General features: G+C 48.1%; 1 protein-coding gene across 1 annotated transcript in view; it reads left to right on the top strand.

The window, feature by feature from the left end:
* Positions 1-20,054, top strand: part of DDX17 (DEAD-box helicase 17) — a 277,343-nt gene that overhangs the window by 159,792 nt on the left and 97,497 nt on the right. The window contains exons 6-8 of the mRNA XM_030210742.1: positions 15,566-15,707; positions 15,910-16,070; positions 16,171-16,343. Coding sequence (XP_030066602.1) covers positions 15,566-15,707; positions 15,910-16,070; positions 16,171-16,343 — 476 coding nt within the window. The remainder of the gene's footprint in view (positions 1-15,565; positions 15,708-15,909; positions 16,071-16,170; positions 16,344-20,054) is intronic.

Genomic DNA, 20,054 nt, shown 5'->3' with positions numbered 1-20,054 from the left:
TAATCTTACTCGCTAAGTTACCCATCCTCATGATGCAGAAAACACACCTCAACAGTGGTAAATCTTATATGGATCAGTTTTTACTCCCGATGCCTTCTGGAATGACCCGCCGCGGAACAAAAGCGGAGAAAGAAAAATCTCCGCCACCAAGATGGCAGAGATGAAAAGCGATAACAGCGGGGAATTTAATGACAACTAGCGCAGATTACTGCAGCAGTTGGAGCAGTGCTGACTCCCCGATTTGATCTCTTGTCAGGCCAAGTGGAAAAATTGGAAGCTACGCTGGCAGACAAGGTGAAAAGAACGGGTGAGGCCGAAAAATGGATCTCAGAACTGGAAGACACGTGGGCCAGACACGATCCGGAAGTTCTACAGTTAAAAGAGCAGATACAGGCCCAACATGCACAACTCGAAGATATTGAGAACAGAGCACGAAGGTGTAATCTGAGAATTGTTGGGCTGCCAGAGACACTATCGGATAAAGCGTTAGGGCATGTGCTGGAGCAATGGTTGTGCAAAGAATTTGCCCTATCAGACAGCTACGGGGCACTATGCATTGAACATGCGCACAGAGTGGGAAAGCTGCAGCATGACAAACTGAGGCCTCGAGTGGTCATTATAAAGGTACGTAATTACCTTCATAAGGAAGAAATCTTGAAGGGATACAGAGCGAAACGTGAATCACTAACCTACAATGGAGCCCAGATTAGGATCTTTAAAGATTATTCGGCAGAGGTGCAAGAAAAGCGACTATGATTCCACCCAATATGCACCTCAATGGTGGAAAAGAACATGCGTTTTATGCTTTTATACTCGGCAATTTTAAAGATTCATCATGAGGGTAAATGGCGTTCCTTCAAAACGGTATCTGAAGCACAGAAGTTTATGAATGCGGAACTGAGATCTAACACAGCATGATGGAGCGGAATTAGGGGTCAAGGTTTGACCATATCGATGACACGTCAGATGGTATGGATTACAACAACCATATGCTGTAAAGAAAACATGGAGGACAACCAAACTAGCGGAGAAATCTAGTAACATAATAAACTGGGCAGACTCTCTGGAGGAGAACATACACTTACTGGTGACTGCCTATATGATACTGACTGATTGAGGTGAAGGGGGTTTGGAGGGTCTACAGTTACTGTTTAAGGGTATATATTTGTAATGCATAAATAAGAGGGGGAGTGGGGGCCCCTGCATGAATGAGGCCTGACTGATGAGTGAGTGCTCATCAGATGTAAGTGGGGGATGTAAAAGGGGCATATATAAGGGATTACAGGAGGGGTTAGAGGGGATGGTTTCTAGAGGTTGGGGGGACCGGGGATATAGAATGTGGGGTAGTCAACAGATGGGGGAAAGGGAGATGGAGACCTGTGGCGCCACTCTGGAAATAATTCTGGTACGAGAGTAAATGCACGATGGCATTATGAATGTAAGGATGTTATAGCTATGCAGAATCCAATGGAGAGCTTTGAGCCCCCGGGGCAGGGCTGGAACCTAGGGTTGTAATGCTGGCTAAAGCTATTATTGTGAGAATGTATTACTCTGGCACACTGTAGAATAAGTACATGGAATGTGGGGGGGATCTCCTCCCCAATCAAATGGAAAAAAATTGTAGCACATCTGAAGCGTCTGAAGGCAGATATTGCTTGCCTTCAGGAAACCAGGCTAACCGATCTAGAGCATGAGAAACAGAGTTGGGTAGGCCAGGTAGTATATGCCTCACCCGATGGACGAAAAGGAGGAGTGGCAATCCTCTTCCACAAACAGCTGGCATATACTGTGAAGCCAGTTTTGAAAGATCAACAAGGAAGATATATTATGGTGAAATTGTGGTTGCAGGGTAGAGAACTATACTTGCTGATGTTTATGCTCCTACTCCATTTGATTGCCATTTCTTTCCAGGATTACTAAGAGACCTTCATCCTTTCCAGGGAAAACAAATAATTGTTGTTGGAGACATGATTATACTCATGGACCCTATTGAAAACTATACCTGGGCTCGAGGAGGAGGATTAATGGAAGGGAAGAGGGATGCTACAGGAGTTTGCGGTCTCTCTCTCTCTGTGGTAGATGTTTGGAGACTCTTGCACCCGGACACTCGAGATTTCTCACATAGATCAAGAGCCCATGGAACGTGGGCGCACCTTGATTATTTATTAGTAACTACAGATATTTTTCCATGGGTAGTGCAATCTGGACTGGAGGAAATAGTGATCTCGGACCATGCTCCAGTGTGGTTGGAGCTAGAGGCCCCTGGGGGTTTCTGTCCCCATAGAGGCTGGAGATTTCCCAGCTACTTAACAAAAGCTAGGGACTTTCAAAAATTCTTGCATGTCAAGTGGGAAGAATATGCAACACACAATAAGGAGCATAAATGTAATCCTCAACTATTTTGGTGTGTGGCTAAAGCAGTTTTGAGGGGTGAACTAATTGCCTATGTAGCGGCACGGCGCAAGAAAATGGCAACTAGTCTCATACATTTAACTCGACAGCTACAGAGAGCCAGGCGCAGATATATTGCCGTGCCCACAGAAACCCATAAAGATTACATGTTAGCTCAAGCAACTATTAACTCCCTGTTAAATGCAGCGGGATCTAGTATTTCAGAAATATCGCTTTGCGCAGTTTGGTAATAGATCAGGAGGGATGCTGGCTAGGATGGTTAGGAAACTGGGAGGGAACCCGGACAATATTGGTGCTGAAAGATACAACAGGGGTCCCTGTAAATAAGCCAGAGATGATACAGGAGTTATTGTATGATCATTTTAAAAAGCTGTACACACAACAGGAACCTGCTAATTGTGAAAAAGTGAGACTTTTTGAACAAAGCAAAGATGCCACAATTAAGCGCAGAGGCGGTAGCCAAGCTAGGATCCCCTGTGCAAAGTGCTATTAGAGTTTTGAAACCCTTCTCGGCAGCAGGGGTGGATGAGTTCTCAGGCGACTTTTATAAGATATTACAGCATTCCATATTAAGCCCATTACTTGAATATCACCAGACAATTGTTCAAGAAGGGGGCTTTCCTATGTTTGAAAACACGACGAGAATCTCCCTGTTGTTGAAACCGGGGAAAGCTCCATATGAGCCTGAATCCTACCGCCCTATCTCATTAATTAATGTTGATATAAAATTGCTGGCAAAGATATTGGCCAGAAGGTTAATGGAATATTTGCCAGACCTGATTAGTCCTGCTCAGGTAGGATTCGTACCTAAGCGTACACATTTGCAAAATTCTGCTAGCCGTGGCTCAAAGTATATATAAGAAGGAAGCAGTAATAGTGGTCAGTCTGGATGCAGCCAAGGCCTTTGGCCAGGTTAAATGGGGTTTCCTGTTCCAGGTCCTTCAATGGGTAGGCCTCCCTGAGGGATATTCACACAGGCAATGAGGGCTCTGTACAATGGGATAGAGGCGCATAGAGTGGTCAGTGGGGTTTTTCAAAGAACTTCCAGGTGTGTCGAGGAACTAGGCAAGGTTGTCCCCTTTCACCGCTGTTATTCGATCTGGCGCTGGAACCCCTGCTGAGATGATTAAACACTCTAGTGTGGAAATTCGGGGAGTCCAAATAGAGGATCAGGAGGTTAAAGCCCTCGCATATGCAGATGATATCTTGTTAGTCCTATCTGGCCCCCAACTATCTCTTGAGGCAACCCTGGAGCTAATGCGAGACTATGGATCTCTGTCTGGCTTCACTTTGAATCTTAATAAATCCTGTGCAGTGGCATTGGATGAGAAAACAACAGGCTCTTCGAAAGGAGAATTTCCCCTTCGGTGGGCGGAGAATCAAATGAAATACCTAGGGATATATCTCACTAAGGATATGATCTCTCTATATAAGGTTAATATTACTCCCTTAATAGAGGCGACTAGAAATAAATTGACAATGTGGAGGGACATTCCGCTCACGGTGTGGGGGAGGGTAGCGTTATTTAATATGATGGTGGCCCCTACTTGGTTATACATATTTCAGCATCTTCCTCTCTTTCTTAAAAATTGAGAGGAAAGGATCTTGAGGAGACTGCTGCAGGAGTTCTTGTGGCAGGGAAAGCGACCAAGGCTACCGCTCGATAGAGTTGCTGCCCCAAGGGATGCGGGAGGAATGGGCCTTTTAAACATTAGAAGTCTAACAATTGCTTGTACCGTGCGCCACATTAATGACTGGTACCAGGGGTCCTCGGAATTCTCTCTAACACCGATTGAGACGTCTATGTTTCCAAAGATACACTTTAGTCACCTCCTACACTCTGGTGGGAACTTACCGCTCCATGCTTTCCAAAGACATCCACTGCTGCAGTCTCTGAGGGCTACTTGGCAGTGGATGTGCAGGAGGAACAACTTTTCTGCTTCCTGCTCTCCATGGCTTTCTATATTCAATAACCTGGCTCCCCCCCCCCCCCCCCCCCCCCCCCCGGGTCAGGGGAACAGTGTTTTCAGCAGGTGGGCTAAAAAAGGTATAGTATACTTAGTACAGGTAGTTACAGAGGAGGGATGTATGCATTCCTATGGAGATTTACAAACTCAATATGGGACCTTCTCAGGACACTTATTTAAATATATTCAATTGAAACATTATATTGCTACTCTAACCTGGACTGATTTGACAGAGGATGTGGTGGAAGTACTCTCTGAAGCTTTTTGACTGGGGGCTCAATTGTCCGTCCCATTGAAATTTCATCACCAGCAGTTGAAGGATTCCACTGCGGAGATGGATTATGTGTGCCTGGCTCTTGGCTGGTCAGTAGATCCAGAGTGTGAGGTATCTGCAGAGACTTTCGATACCAGAGAGGGGAGTGGCTATACAATTGGCTACTAAGGTTGTATATATCCCCCCATAGGGCATATCTGACAAAATTTGCAAATAGTGGAAGTTGCCCAAAATGTGGAGGGAGGTTAGCTACACTGGGGCATGTTTTGGAGGTGCACATTCATACAAAGATTCTGGAAAACTATGCTGCAGAGTGTGGAGCAAATGTGGGGATGTATGATATTGTATGACCCCCTGATGTTGTTCTACAATTATAAATTTTCAGCCGATCCTCCAGCAAGATTTAAGGGTTTTGTAAAGATGGCCATATTTTTTTGGAATCATCTCTATACTACGCTCATGGCGGTCCTCTGACGGGCCGTCGTTGCAAGTCTGGAGGTCGATGCTTTTGCAACAGATGCGCCTCGACAGATGTGTCACGACCTTGAGAGTGCCCAGGGCCTTACGTTCAGGGCGATGTGGGAGCCATTGTGGGTGACTCTTCCTCCTAAGGGAAGAAGTCTTCTTCTGAATTTCTAATCAGGATATGCCAGGGTGACAGGTCGCGAGGGGGGGGGGGAAGGTATGCCTTTGAATCGCTCCATGGTTAGACTGCACCTCGAATACTGTGTGGAATTCTAGTTACTGCATCTCAGAAAACATAAAAGAATTAGAAAAGGTACAGGGAAGGGTGATGAAAATGTCATAGGATGACTTCCCTATGTGGAAAAGCTAAAGAGGCTAGGGCTCTTCAGCTTGGAGAAGAGACATCTGAGGGAAGATATGATAGAGATCTTTGTGGTTCAACATTTTTATTGATGACAGTACAAGATGCACACATTTCACAATGAAAATACATTGAAAAGCAAATGAGAATATAGGCTCAGTAAAACCAAATTAGCCACAGTCCATCATCAAACATTTAACATATCCCCACCCTCCCCTTTAGTTAACGTTCAACGTTTATTTATGCCAAGTCATTGTTAATACTTCAACAATCAGTTTACACAAAAAGGAACCAGGATAAGTGTCATCATTAAACATTTGCAAATTTTCTCTCTCTCTCTCTCTCCTATCCCCAACAGAAACCATCCCCTTTTTACTCCCCAACACGACTCTATTTTTGTTGGATTGTACCAGATCAAAACAAAAGGAGCCTATCTATATGAAAATATTGAACAACTCAAACATTGGTTCCCCCAATAGCGTATTCATAAGTCTATACTGTCGTAGTAGAGCGCCTTGTTTCTTATAGCCCTCCACAGTACTTTAGAAACCAATTATTAAGCCAACTATGTCCAATCCCCTCCTCCCCTTCCCCCTCCAATTTAGGTTTGCACCTATTCTCCGAGGACAAGCAGGCTGCTTGTTCTCACTGATGGGTGACGAACGACGGCAGCCCCAGGTCCGGAAATCTTCCTAGCAACAAAGCTTGCTAGAGCCCTCGCTCGCTCGAGTGCGCGCACCGCGCATGTGCGACTATCTTCACACCCCTCGCGAGAGTGCCGGCTTAGTCTATTTTTTCCGCGGTCAGAGCGCCTGTTTTTCGGTTGCTCTGCGCCCCACAGAAGAGAGCCCTCATTAATGCTTCAGCGTTTCACCGATTTTTCTGTTTTCCTTCAAAAACTAACTTTCCTTTATCTCTGTTTATCCCTGTAAGTTTTCTTTCGTTTTCGTGTGCGGCCCTTTTGGCCGCCCGTACAGGGTTTTCCCCCTTTTTTTGTGCCCTTCTTTTTGGCAGCATCGCGAGTTTTGATTTCGCCGCCGCTATTTTTCTGTCAATGACATCGAGGATCGCCAGCGGCTTCAAGAAGTGCACTCGGTGCAGCTGGGTGATCTCAGTCACTGACTTAATGCTTTGTGTATTCAGTGCCTTGAGGCCGGTCATATCCCCGACGCCTGTACAATTGTGTCTTAGCCTTAAAAAGCGGACACAGGTGTCGAGATTAGCTCAGTGGGAATGCCTGTTCCGAGGTTCGCCCTGTCCGTCGACGTCGGCAGCAGTACCAAGATCATCGGCGGTGGTGTCAATGTCAGTACTGGAGAGTGCATCGACGTCAGGAGCGCAGGTAGTGGCTGTCCAGAGACCATCCCACACTGGCAGCAGTGAGCCAAGTGGGTCTCCACCTGCCTCGGGGGCTCCTGCGGTGCAGGCCCACCGGGACCGACCTCTTTCGGACCCGACCCCGAGGAGACCTTTGGATTCCACGTCCTCCTCGTCGGTACCGGGGGGTACTGGTGACGTGCTTCGAGCGAAGACGAAGAAGCATCGTCATCGGTCGCCTTCCCGTCACGGTACCGAGAGCTCCGGGGCGCTTTGTTGCTAGGAAGATTTCTGGACCTGGGGCTGCCGTCGGACGTCACCCATTAGTGACAACAATCAGCCTGCTGTCCTTGGAGAATACCTGCTACAGATAAGTAACCTCGCTTTATTCACTATCTCTAGTGGTTGAAAACATTTTACTTAACTGCATAAACACCCGAAGAAGTAAGAAAAAAAATAATAATAATTTCCCCCTTTGTGTCTCTCCTTTCACCTCTATATTGTTTCAGAGCTTGTTAAGGATTAGGCTACGAGCTTTAGGTGACACTATATATGGTTCCCAAATTTCCAGGAATGCTCTCCTTCTCTTGGGGGAGGACCCCACTCCCCTACGTTCCAACAGCAAAAGCTCATGCAACCAGTTCCTCCAGTGCCTATAATTTGGCAGATCCTCACTCATCCACATGCCTATGATAAGCTTCTTCCCTACCATACTTGCCTTGCGAATGAGCTGCTGAGCCCCCTTACTGTGAAGTACAAATACCTCATATTTATCCAGCAAGATCCCCTGGGGAGAAAACGGAATCCTGAGGCGTATCAAAGACTCCAGGTATTTGAATATCTGCTTCCAAAAGGCTTTAATCTTATGACATTCCCATAGAGAATGGAACAGCGTACCCCCCGCCCCACGTTTACACTTAGCACAAAGAGGATCTGAGACCCCCCCCCCTCTATTCTGAACACTTGACTTTTAGGCATGTAAGCTTTATAGAGTATTCTGTACTGACATTCAAGTAGGCCTGCATTCACAGCTATCGTGGGTATGCGAGATACCAGTTCTTGAAAATCTAACTGCAGTTGCGGTTGTTTCAAATCATGTGCCCACCGTTGTCTAATAACTCCTATATCCTTCTCCCCTTCCAGCTCCCAAAGAGCTCTCTGCAGACCTGAAACTGACAGCCTATCCCCGGGAATTGTTCCAAAAAATTCTCTAATCCTTCACCCGTGTCCACTCTCCAACTTACCGGACTCCAGGGATCGGACATAGTGTGCTTAACTGATGGTACGCAAATAGGTGACACTGATTAATACAAACTTGTAATGCTCCCAGGGACAATATCTGCCCCCTTGCGTCCAGTATATGCTCAAGTCTCGTGATTCCCCCCCCCCCCCCCCCCCAACTCCGCCCATCTGCGGAAAGTTTTATTATCTGAACCTGGAGTAAAGGTATGTAAAGGCAATATGATAGAGATCTTTAAAATACTTAGTGGAGTGGAATGGGTAGACATGAATTACTTGTTTATTCTTTTAAGAAATACAAGGACTAGAAAGCATGCAGTGAAACTTGAGTAGTAAATTTAAAACGAAGTAGTGACCCATTTGGGAAGGGAGGCGGTTAAATATGTATTGACATTGACAAAATGTTTCTTCATTTAACGTGCAATTAAACTCTTGAATTTGTTGCCAGAGAATGTGGTAAAAGTAGTTAGCAGGGTTTAAAAAAGGTTTGGATAACTTCCTAAAAGAAAAGCCCATAAACCATTATTAAGATGGACTTGGGAAAATCCACTGCTTATTTCTAGGATAAGCAGCATAACATCTGTTTTACTCTTGTGCTATCTTGCCAGGTACATGTGACCTGTTTTGGCCACTGTTGGAAACAGGATACGGAGTTTGATAGACCTTCGGTCTGTCTCAGTATGGCAGTGCTTCTGTTCTTATGATACCAGGATTAGGCCCCAGTGGTGGAAACATGCTAAACTGTGAGAAGAATCTCTTCTGCACAAAGCGGGGATTGTGGCTAAGACATAACAGACTGGAGAGGTTCATAGTGATGGGACTCATTTATATTTGGGGTTGCTCTATGTGAAAAAACTTGCTGTAGAAATGCAGTGTCTCTGAAACTTGCAAAAATTGTTACACTGTCTTGGGCAAAGTTTTTGAGGGGCTGTATTAAAGTTAAATGTGCATCACTTCGAGAAGGAACATCAGAGGCCAGTTGCCCTGGTGGGCTAAGGAGTAGCACATTTTGGGGAGAGGACCCCCCTCTTGAAGGGAGGGGGGAGTTTGTGCTTCATGGAAGTTCTAGAGGAAGACTTCACAGAAGTCTGTTCATTTTGTTATCAAGACATTGTCAAAAATGATCAAGACAGTACAGGGATGCAGCATTTAGTCAAGCAGTCCTTTGCAATCTTTGTTTTCAAAACATGCTCCACCACCCTATTCTTCATATACAGGTCACCCAAGGCAACAAAACAATTGACCCTTTGCTCAGGACTTGCCTTTGAGTGTGCCTGCATCCCCCTGTTCACGGAGAAAATTGAGTTGCTTATCTTTAATGGAGGTTCTTGGAGGAAAAGCAGGCCATTAGTATTCTCTCATCTGGGTGATGTCATCCAACGTTTCTTGGTGCAGATGCTGCCTAGTGTATACAGACAGTAGAAAATTAACGGCGTCCCACCATATATGCACAGGTGCCTTCCCACTTGATGCACAAGCGCAGGTTCCTCAGTCTGTCGTGGAGCTGAGAGGACATGTCTTTCTGGCGTCTCTTCAGAATGTATTAAGTTACTTTTTCAGTGCCTTCCCATGGCATTTTTTTTCCTTAATTCTCTCACTTTCTTCATAGTTTTTATTTTCTGTACCTTTCCCTTTTTATTTAAGTTTTTTTTTTTTTTTTTTTTTTTTTTACTTCTCAAATTTTCTTGCTTTTTTGCGCGGCTCTTTAGGCCTCATTTAGGCCTGAGCACCAGCCTCAATTTCAGCCTTGCCCCTTTTTGACACTCAAGATTGAGGAATTTAATTCTTTTCTCAGTGTCTAAAGAAGACCCCTCCCCCCCCCCCCCCCCCCCCCAATGACTTCAAAAGGTGTTCCTATTGTAATCGAGTGATTTCAGTGATGGACCTACACATATGGTTCCTTGGGCCTGACCACCAGCCTGATTTGTGTTCTCTATTTACAAATGCAGTTGAGGGACATACAGGGCGCCTGAGGTCCAACAGGAGAAACTTTTTGGCTCATCAAAAAGCCGGTCCATTGACAACAGCACCGGAAGCATCGACCTTGATGTCTGCCCAGACTTCATCTACCACAGGGAGTGCACTGGCATCGAGGAGGTCTCCACCTCCCTTGATATCTGGCACTGATAGTAGGCCCCGGGACCGATCAGCATCGGACCAGACACCGAGGAAGTATACAGGCTTGTCCTCATCGGTGCCGTGTTGAGGGAAGCCAAAGAAGCACAAGCATTGGTCCCTTTCAAAGCATGGTGCTGGAAGCACTGGGGCATAGGGCATTGCCAGTACCTGAGAAGCACCTGCACCAAGAAGATAGCTCCCCCTCTCTGGTGCCCTTTCACCAGTCTTTGGGCAGCCACTCGGGCATCGAGGGCCCTTGCTCCACTGCGACTTGGCCTCATTTCCTTCCTGCCTGTGGAGTGGTCTTTGATGCTGATGTCTCAACGGGTGTTGAGATCAACCCATGCGATACTGTTGTCTACATTGGGGGAGGAAGCTTCCCTGAAATCTGAGAGTAGGGCTGTACCTTGGCGCCCTTCGGGGCATTGACATGGTTCCACTGAGCCCGGGGCAGGCACAGACTCACTTCTCCAATATGGAGTATTGTAAGGAGGTGGATTTAAACTGCTCATGAGAGTCAGATAAAGAACCACATTACTTCTCAGAGGAGGAGTCATATGGAGTCTCTTCAGACCCCTCACCACGTCAGGAGAGGCGTAAATCTCTACCTGAGAATCTATTTCACAGGTTTTGTGAAAGAGATGGCTTTGGCCATCCCATATAAGTTGAAGACAGAGGAAGAGCCTAGGGCAGGTATGTTGAGTGAAGAAACATTTTCTCCGATTTGTATTAAATATACTACTTTGTAGCTTCATCGCATGCCCCCTAGTCCTAGTGTTTTTGGACACCTTTAAATACCTTTGCAGCATAAAATGCACAGGAGGCGAGTCTGTTTCAGTTGAAAGGAAGCTTTGGAACGAGGGGGCATAGAATGAAGGTGAAAGGGGATAGACTCAGAAATAACCAAGGAAATAATACTTCATGGAAAGGGTGGTGAATTTGTGGAACAGCCTCCCAGTGGAAGTGGTGGAGACGAAAACAGTATCTGAATTCAAGAGAGCTTTGGACAAGTACATAAGATCTCTAAGGGAGTGATAGGGAGAGTAGATGGGCAGACTGGATAGGCCATATGTTCTATTTACCTACATGTTTCAATGTCGTTCTAACCCAGCTGATGAGAGCTCATTTTGAGCTACTTGATTCCTGTCATCTGAAGTATTTGGCCTGGAAAGTTGTGTTTTGATGGTCATTTCAGCTTGCAAAGTCAGTGAGCTTCAGGCCCTAATAGCTGATTCACCTTACTTGAAGTTTCATCACAACAGAGTAGTTCTTCACAGACACCTTAAGTTCATTCCTAATGTAGTGTCTGAGTTCCATCTTAACCACAGTTGTTTTGCCAACATTTTTCCCAAAACTGCACACCCATCCTGTCAAAAGTGTACTGTATATCTTAGACTGCAGGCAAGCCTTAGTTTTCTATAGACAGTCCACCCAGCTTCTTGTTTGTTTTGACCCAAACAGGATGGGGTAGCCATCAGCAAAAGCACTATTTCCAGTTAGCTAGCTGATTGCATCTCCTCATTTATGCCCATGCTGGGCTGACTCTAGAGGGTCAAGTCACGGTTCATAATGACAGAGCCATGGCTGTCGGTAGCCCACTTGAAGTCAGCCTCCCTTAAGATTTGCAAGGCTGCAACGTGGTTTTTGGTCCACACATTCACATCTCACTATTTCCTTGAGTATGATAACATGATGTGACAGCTGGTTTGGTCAGACAGTACTGCAGAATTAGTTTGATGGGTGTCTAGAATCCATTTCCACAGTCGTAGGCCCAGTTTTGTTCTATTCCAGGCTGCACCTCCACAACTAGATTATATATAGTTTAAGGTTGATTGACTTCAAGGCCTCTATGTTTTGAGGCCCTGTTGTCCTTGCATTGTTGGTTTTTGGTGAGCCTGGTAGCTAGGGATTTCCAAATGTGAAAATACAACTGGGCCTGCTTGTCCTCACAGAAAGTGAAGTTAGCAGATTGTCTTCAAGGACAGCAGGCCCAAGTATTCTAGCATACCTTCCCACCTCCCCTAGGAGTTATATTCCTTCAGCTATATTAAGGCAGGAAGGCACCTGTTCATGTGCAGTGGTATACTGCTAGAATTTTCTACTGTCTGTATAATGACAGTGGCGTAGCCAGAAGGCAATTTTTGGGTGGGCACTACAACTTGGATGGGTGGGCACTACAACTTTTGTGAAAGAGAAAAAAAGGCAACCTGATGCTCCCATGCTCTGTCTCTACCCCACTCCATGCTCGACCTCTACCTCACTCCCCAAAACTTCAATGAGGGTTGCAGTGCAGGCTTCAGTGGTTGCCCAATTGAGAGCTAAGGGAAGTACAATAGACTGTACGTCAGCCCCATTGAGCAGTGGTCCTCCAACACACACATGGTATTGAAGCCAAACACATTCTGGCTCTCCACCAACAATGGATACAGAGTACCGCAAGGACATTTCCCCATAAAACTCATCATACAAAGAAATTTTGGTTTCTAGTGTAATCTCAATAACAGACATAAATTAATTTAAAAAAATCTATAAAACAAGTCACTCAGAACTCACAGCAAATCTACCATGCCAACCCTAACTTCCAAACACAAAGATCCTACCTATGAAAAGGAAGTGCCTTTAATATTATAGTGGGGCCCTAAAATACAAATACATTTATCAGGAAAGCTGAACAAGCCAAATTACTACAGAATGCTACATAGTAACTTCATGCTAACAGAATACCTCAGTCACACACAGAGAACACAAATGTCAAATACAGAATAAGTGACCACAAACTCTAGAAATATAAATTAAACAGAAGCCCAAGAAACCAGACCTTGCATGTAGTACAACACCAGAGAAACAAGAAAGAAAGGCATTGCCTCCTGTGCAAAATATAAAGACAGCACATGCCAGGGATGGTGTTACAGGTTGCAATCAGGGCAGTTGTGCTTGGTTCCCTGGCCAGAGAAAGCCCGTCTGCTGGAAGCTGAAGGCACAGCCTGGTAATGGATTTTGGGGTCCTTTCCTAGATTTCTGTCCTGGACCCCAGTCATGTTTAAAATCAACTTTGGCAAGATGTACATTCCAAATCCAACATATTCACAACATTAAAAATAAAATAATTTTTTGTACCTTTTTGTTGTCTGGTCATTTTATTTTTCAAATCATATTGGTCCCAGTCTCTGGTTTCTGCTTCCCTCTGTCTTCTCTTAACTCACTTGCCAGGGTCTCCTGTCTATTTGACATTTCTTCTTTATCCATATCCATCATTCATCTCCTATCTCTGTTTTCCTATATTTCCTTGTCCAGTATCTCCCCTGTGTTCATAGCCCCTCAACCATCATCATTCCTCTGTGCATCTATGCACCCCATGCCCAGCATATCCCTTCTGTGTTCCTATTCTCCCCCTTGTCTGGTATCTCACCCCCCCTCTCCAGTGTCCAGCATTGTATCTCTATTCCATATCCCCCCCCCCCCCCCCTTGTCAGGCATTGCCCCTCTGTGCCCATATGCCATCCCCATACAGCATCTCACATTTGTGTCCTTGTTCCCATGCTCCCACCTAATGCCCATCATCTCACTTCTGTATCTGTACACCTTCCTATGTCCCCTTTCTCCCTTCTCCACACCAATATGTCCCTCTCCTCTCTGATCCCACCCCAACCAGCTTCTCTTCCCCTCTCTTTCCTTCCCCTTATGCATCTGGCTCTTTCTCCCACTGTGGGTTCAGCATTTGACCCCCTCTTCCTTTATTCCCTTGTCCAGCATCTCTCTCCCTTCCGTCGAACCCCTCCCATAGGTCCAGCACCTTTCTCTCTTTGCTCCAGCCCTCCATGCAGGTCCACATCTGTCTCCTTTCCCTTCAGCCATCCCCTGCATATCCAGCACCTCCTCCAGCCCCCTCCTACTTGTCCAGCACCTCTCTCCCTTTCATCCAGCCCCCCTACATGTCCAGCACCTATTCCCTTCACTTCAACCCTCTGCATATCCAGCACATCTCCCCTTTCCCTTCAACCCCCCCCCCCCCCCCCCACATATCCAGCTCCTCTCACCTTCCCTCCATCCCCCCATACAAATCCAGCACCTCTCACCTCCCTCCATCCCCCCATACAAATCCAGCACCTCTCCCCTTCCAACCTCCCCCCCACTGCAAGTCCAGTACCTCTCCCCCTTCCATTCTCTCCAACCCCCTGCTCCTCACAAGTCTAGCACCTTTCTCTTCCCTTCAGGCCCCTCCACTCCAAGGGCCAACACCTCTGCATCTTTCTTACCCCCCCAAAAAAGTCCAGCACCTCTCCCTTCCCTTCAGCCCACTCCCTTTGCAGGACCAGCACCCCATTGTCTTCCTCACACCCCCCCCCCCCCCCCACGTACAGAACCTCTCCCCTTCAGCCCCCTCCCCTTGCAGGCCCAGCACCCCACTGTTTTCCGTACCCTCTCCCACCCCTACCGCAGTGCTTGCATTTAACGCTATCGGCGCTGCCTCCTCCTGCACCTCACAGTCTCTGTCTCCCACCCCCGCTGCAGCTCTTGAAATTTGCTATCGGACCTGCCTGATAGCTGAGAGACGCAGCGCGATGTCCTGCTCTGAGACCTTCCTTCTGCCGTGTGCGTTCCGCCCTGCGTAGACAGGAAGTTGAATCAGTGCGGCAAAGGGAAGGCCCCGGAGCAGGACGTCACGCCGCGTCTGTCAGCTGTCAGGCAGCAACGATAGCAAATTGCAAGCGCTGCCGCGGGGGTGGGAGATAGAGACCGTGAAGTGCAGGAGAGGAGGCAACGCTGATAGTACTAAATGGAAGCGCTACGACGGGGGTGGGAGAGGGTGAGGAGACACGGTGACGGAGGTGGTGGGACTGTTCTGGATGGGCCTGAGACAAGCTACACCCCCTGGTATATGATAGACAGTGTCCGCACCAGGCTTCGTCAGATGATGTCACCAAGATGTGAGAATACTTGGCCTGCTGTTCTTGAAGAACAGGAAAGTTTGCTTTCTTTGACAGCAGGGTTCTGCAGCCACAGCCACCGACCCTCCATCCCATTAAAAAAAAAATATATATATATATATATTTGTATAAATATGGACTGAAGGGGGAGGGAACCAAGGTAGCATGGGAACCGCCACACGTGCTCAGAGGTCAAAATTTAGACTACTGAACTGAGGAGAGTTCCGGCACACGTGACTGTCGGATGACCTCACCTTTAGAGTGTGGCTGCATATCTTTGCTGTCTATGGAGAACCTGTTACAGGTAAACAACTCTGCTAAATCATTGGCAAGAAAAATGTCTTAGGATTTGCAGAATGTTACCACTGAGTGAACACTTTTAATTGTATTTAGAAAATAACTTTGTGTGGGGTTTTTTTTTTCTTTCTTTCAAAGAGGAAAGTTGCATTTCTCTTTAATTTGAAACATTTTTTTTCTTTTCTAGTGCTTGGTTCTGGCTCCAACACGGGAATTAGCACAACAGGTGCAGCAGGTTGCTGATGATTATGGGAAATCATCAAGACTGAAGAGCACCTGTGTATATGGAGGAGCACCAAAAGGACCTCAAATAAGAGACTTGGAGAGAGGTAAGAAAGCTGTAGGCTAGCTGTTTCAGGAAAACCATTTTTATAGAGGTTTGGGAGAGCCATATTTTTATTTTCATTATCTTTGTATTAATGTTAATGTTAAAATCCAGATTGTTTAGGATTTTTATTATTTCAGTGGCTTCTTTCAGATTCAACATCTATAGACCAGGTTGCCTGCTCATGTCTGGTTTTCTTTTTGAAGGTGTGGAGATCTGTATTGCTACTCCAGGTCGCCTCATTGACTTCTTGGAAGCAGGGAAGACAAATCTCCGCCGCTGCACATACTTGGTGTTGGATGAAGCTGACAGAATGTTGGACATGGGTTTTGAACCACAGATTCGTAAAATTGTTGACCAAATCCGGGTAGGCATTTATCTTGTGATTTTAAAAAAACTTTATTTGAATTTTGGTGAGGTCATATATTGAAATGCCTTGCCTTTTTCTGTCCCTTTAATATCTTAAGCCTGACAGGCAGACCCTAATGTGGAGTGCAACTTGGCCAAAGGAGGTGCGCCAGCTGGCAGAGGACTTCTTACGTGACTATGTGCAAATTAATGTGGGGAACTTGGAACTGAGTGCCAACCACAACATCCTGCAGATTGTTGATGTGTGCCAGGAAAGTGAAAAGGATCACAAGTATGTGCTACTTTTTGCAAAAAGATTCTAAAATTATGTGCATGGACAGTCTGTCCTTCAAAATAGAGTCGTAAAAGGAAGGGCAGGTTCCTATTTATTTTGTTTTTTAAGGCAAGTTCCATATCATCATGCTGATCAATCCATAGACTGGTGGGTTGTGTCCATCTACCAGCAGGTGGAGAATAGAGAGCAATCCTTTTGCCTCCCTATATGTGGTAATGTGCTGCCGGAAACTCCTCAGTATGTTCTCTATCTCAGCAGGTGGTGGTCACACACAGCAGCAGCTCTGGCTAGGCCTCCAAGCCTAATTTTTAGGTTTTGTTGAGTGCCTGGGGTTGAGGGCTCTTCTTGAGCAAGTGCAAACCTGGTGGCGCCAGGTCCCTCCTTTTCTCCCCCCTCCCGCTGGCTCCGTTAAAAAAAAAAATAAATAAAAATTTTGAACGTCCTTAAGGGCGTTTATTTCGACGTTTATTTAAACGTTTATTGCAGCTACTCACTGGGACACCAGGTCGTTACAGCTCGGAGCGAGAAGCAGGTAATTTTTACCTTTTTATAGCGGGCAGGGGGTTCCCCGATTGATCTCCACGTGGCCTATGGCGTCGGAGGGCGAGGGCGCGAAGAATCGCTCCCCGGACCGCGTGTGCGCTTCTAGCGGGGATGCGGGGGTTTTAGTCTGATTCGCCCTTGTTGGGTGTCAGTTTGGAGGCCGGTCAGTGTCCCGGGTCTTCCTCCGGCGCGGCGGTTTTTCCCCGCCATAAACGCCCATCCCCCGCTGCTCGCCTCCGCCATCTTGGCCGGCCACTCTGCTCGGACGGCTTCTTCTTGGGCCGCTCTTGAGCTGGGAGACGTTCATGCCATGGCCGCCCTTGATTTGGGCGACGGCAAAAAAGCGGCTAAAGCGCCGTTCTTCCCGCGCGGCTCCTTCGCGGAGTGTCGCGCCGGACGCCATCTTGGATGCGCAGCATGGTTCTCCCCCGCTCTTGCGAGCGCCGGTTGAGGGTGCGTCTAGGGCTGTGGCCCAGGCTGCTGAATTGCACAGTTTGGGGGGTTTCTCCCCCGAGTTTATTTTGCTGCTGCATCAGGCCTTCCTTATGCAGAACGCTGCCCCTTCTCCCTTGTCCGATAAAGGGGTTGAGGCCCCCGGAAGTAAACGCCCTCGGGTGGATGCCCAGGCCTTAGAGGATGCTGTTTCCTCTGATGTAGATGAGGGCAGCGTATCTGAGTTCTCCCAACGGTCCTTTGGGGATTCCTTGGAGGAGACGGATTCCCGCTCGGATGGAGCGGATGACCCCTCTGCAGCACGGATCTTTCGCTCAGAGGATTTGCCCAACCTGTTAGTGCAGGCCATGAGCATTTTGAAGATTTCCTGTCCGGAGGACGTCTCTCCCTCAGCCCCTGTTGGCTCCGCCATTATGCTGGGGACGAAGCGCCCGCCTAGAACCTTCCACGTGCATGATGCCATGCACACCTTAATTTCGGCTCAATGGGATGTCCCGGAAGCGAGCCTCAAAGTGGCTAGGGCTATGTCCCGCCTCTATCCTTTGCCTGAAAGTGAGCGTGAGGCCTTTGTTTGGCCTACCGTGGATTCTTTAATCACTGCGGTGACTAAGAAAACGGCGTTGCCGGTGGAAGGTGGCACGGCACTAAAGGACGCCCAAGACAGAAGATTGGAAGGGGCTTTAAGGTCGTCCTTCGAGGCGGCTGCCTTAAGTTTGCGGCTCCTATGTGGTCAGGGCGTGCCGGACGTTGGTGCAGCGGGCGTCCCCCTCGGATCCTTCCTTGAGGGCTGACTGGCCGGCCCTGGAATCGGGCTTGGCTTATTTGGCAGACTTACTGTATGATGTCTTGAGAGCCTCGGCTAAAGGCATGGCTCAGACAGTCTCTGCGCGGCGCTGGCTTTGGCTGAAACATTGGTCTGCGGACCACGCCTCTAAGTCCCGCCTGGCTAAGTTGCCTTTTAAAGGCAAGCTGCTCTTTGGGGTCGAGCTGGACAAAATCGTGACCGATCTCGGCACGTCTAAGGGCAAGAGGTTACCAGAGGTCAGGGCTCGGGCCAGTGCTCGCCCCGGTATCTCCAGAGGACGGTTTCAAGAAGCCCGTCGGTACCGCCCGGGCAAGTCGGGCTCCTCTGCCCCCTCTTCCTTCAAAAGGAACTTCTCCCCCAAGCAGCATTCCTTTCGCAGAGACCGCCGTCCCGGAGGTACGCCCTCCGGTCCTCCCCCAGGGTCTCGTACCCAATGACGGGGTCTTGGTCCATGGCCCAGTGCAGATTGGAGGACGCCTGTCCTCGTTTCTGGGCGAGTGGACCAAAGTAACTTCAGACGCTTGGGTGCTGGAAGTCATCAGAGACGGCTACAAGTTAGAGTTCTGCCGACCCTTAAGAGACGGGTTTGTACTCTCTCCCTGCAAGTCTCCGGTCAAAGCTGTGACAGTGCAGCAGACCTTGGACAACCTGATCCGCCTGGGTGCGGTCGTTCCGGTGCCAGAAAATAAGACTAGCAAGGGACGTTACTCCATTTACTTTGTGGTACCAAAGAAAGGAGGTTCTGTCCGGCCTATCCTCGACCTCAAAGGGGTCAATCGGGCCTTGAAAGTGCGGCACTTTCGCATGGAGACTCTCCGCTCTGTTATAGCGGCAGTGAAGGCAGGAGAGTTCTTGGCTTCCTTGGACATCAAGGAAGCGTACCTGCATATTCCCATCTGGCCTCCTCATCAACGCTTTCTGCGTTTTGCAGTCCTGGGCCGACACTTCCAGTTCAGAGCCCTCCCTTTCGGGTTGGCTACTGCTCCGCGGACCTTCTCCAAAGTAATGGTGGTCATCGTGGCCTTCCTGCGTAAAGGAAGGAGTACAAGTCCATCCTTATCTGGACGACTGGTTGATCCGAGCCCCCTCTTATGCAGAGTGCGGCAAAGCTGTGGACCGGGTGGTTGCTCTTTTGAGCTCCCTGGGATGGATTATCAACTGGGAGAAGAGCCAGCTGCGCCCGACTCAGTCCTAGTAGCCTCTCCTCTTCGGGCTTGGGACTATGTGCAGCTGTTGGGCTCTATGACGGCCACGATGGAAGTAGTGCCCTGGGCCAGGGCTCATATGAGACCACTACAACACTCTCTGCTGCAGCGCTGGACTCCGATGTCGGAGGATTATGCTGTGCGCCTTCCCTTGGACCCAGCAGTGCGCAAGGCGCTGAGCTGGTGGATGCAGACAGACAAGTTGTCTGCAGGAATGCCTCTGGTGACCCCGGAGTGGATTGTCGTCACGACGGACGCCTCTTTGTCGGGCTGGGGAGCCCACTGCTTGGGAAGGACAGCGCAGGGGCTCTGGTCTCCTGCAGAGGCAAAGTGGTCTATCAACCTCCTGGAACTCAGAGCCATTCGGTTGGCGCTTTTGGAGTTCATCCCGGTACTGGCGTTGAAGCCAGTACGGGTCCTGTCGGACAATGCCACGGCTGTGGCCTATGTCAACCGCCAGGGAGGTACCAAGAGCGCCCCTCTAGCCAAGGAGGCCATGAATCTATGCCAGTGGGCGGAAGCGAACCTGGAACAGCTGTCAGCAGCCCACATTGCCGGAGTCATGAATGTCAAGGCGGACTTTCTCAGTCGCCATACCTTGGAGCCCGGAGAGTGGCAGCTATCTGCTCAGGCGTTCTTGGACATCACGAAGCGCTGGGGCCAGCCGAGCCTAGATCTGAAGGCGTCATCGGCCAATTGCCA

This window comes from Microcaecilia unicolor, chromosome 1, assembly GCF_901765095.1.
Source record: "Microcaecilia unicolor chromosome 1, aMicUni1.1, whole genome shotgun sequence".
Lineage (NCBI taxonomy): Eukaryota > Metazoa > Chordata > Amphibia > Gymnophiona > Siphonopidae > Microcaecilia > Microcaecilia unicolor.
Note: the sequence above shows the minus strand (reverse complement) of the source record. Positions and strands in the feature narration are given on the sequence as shown.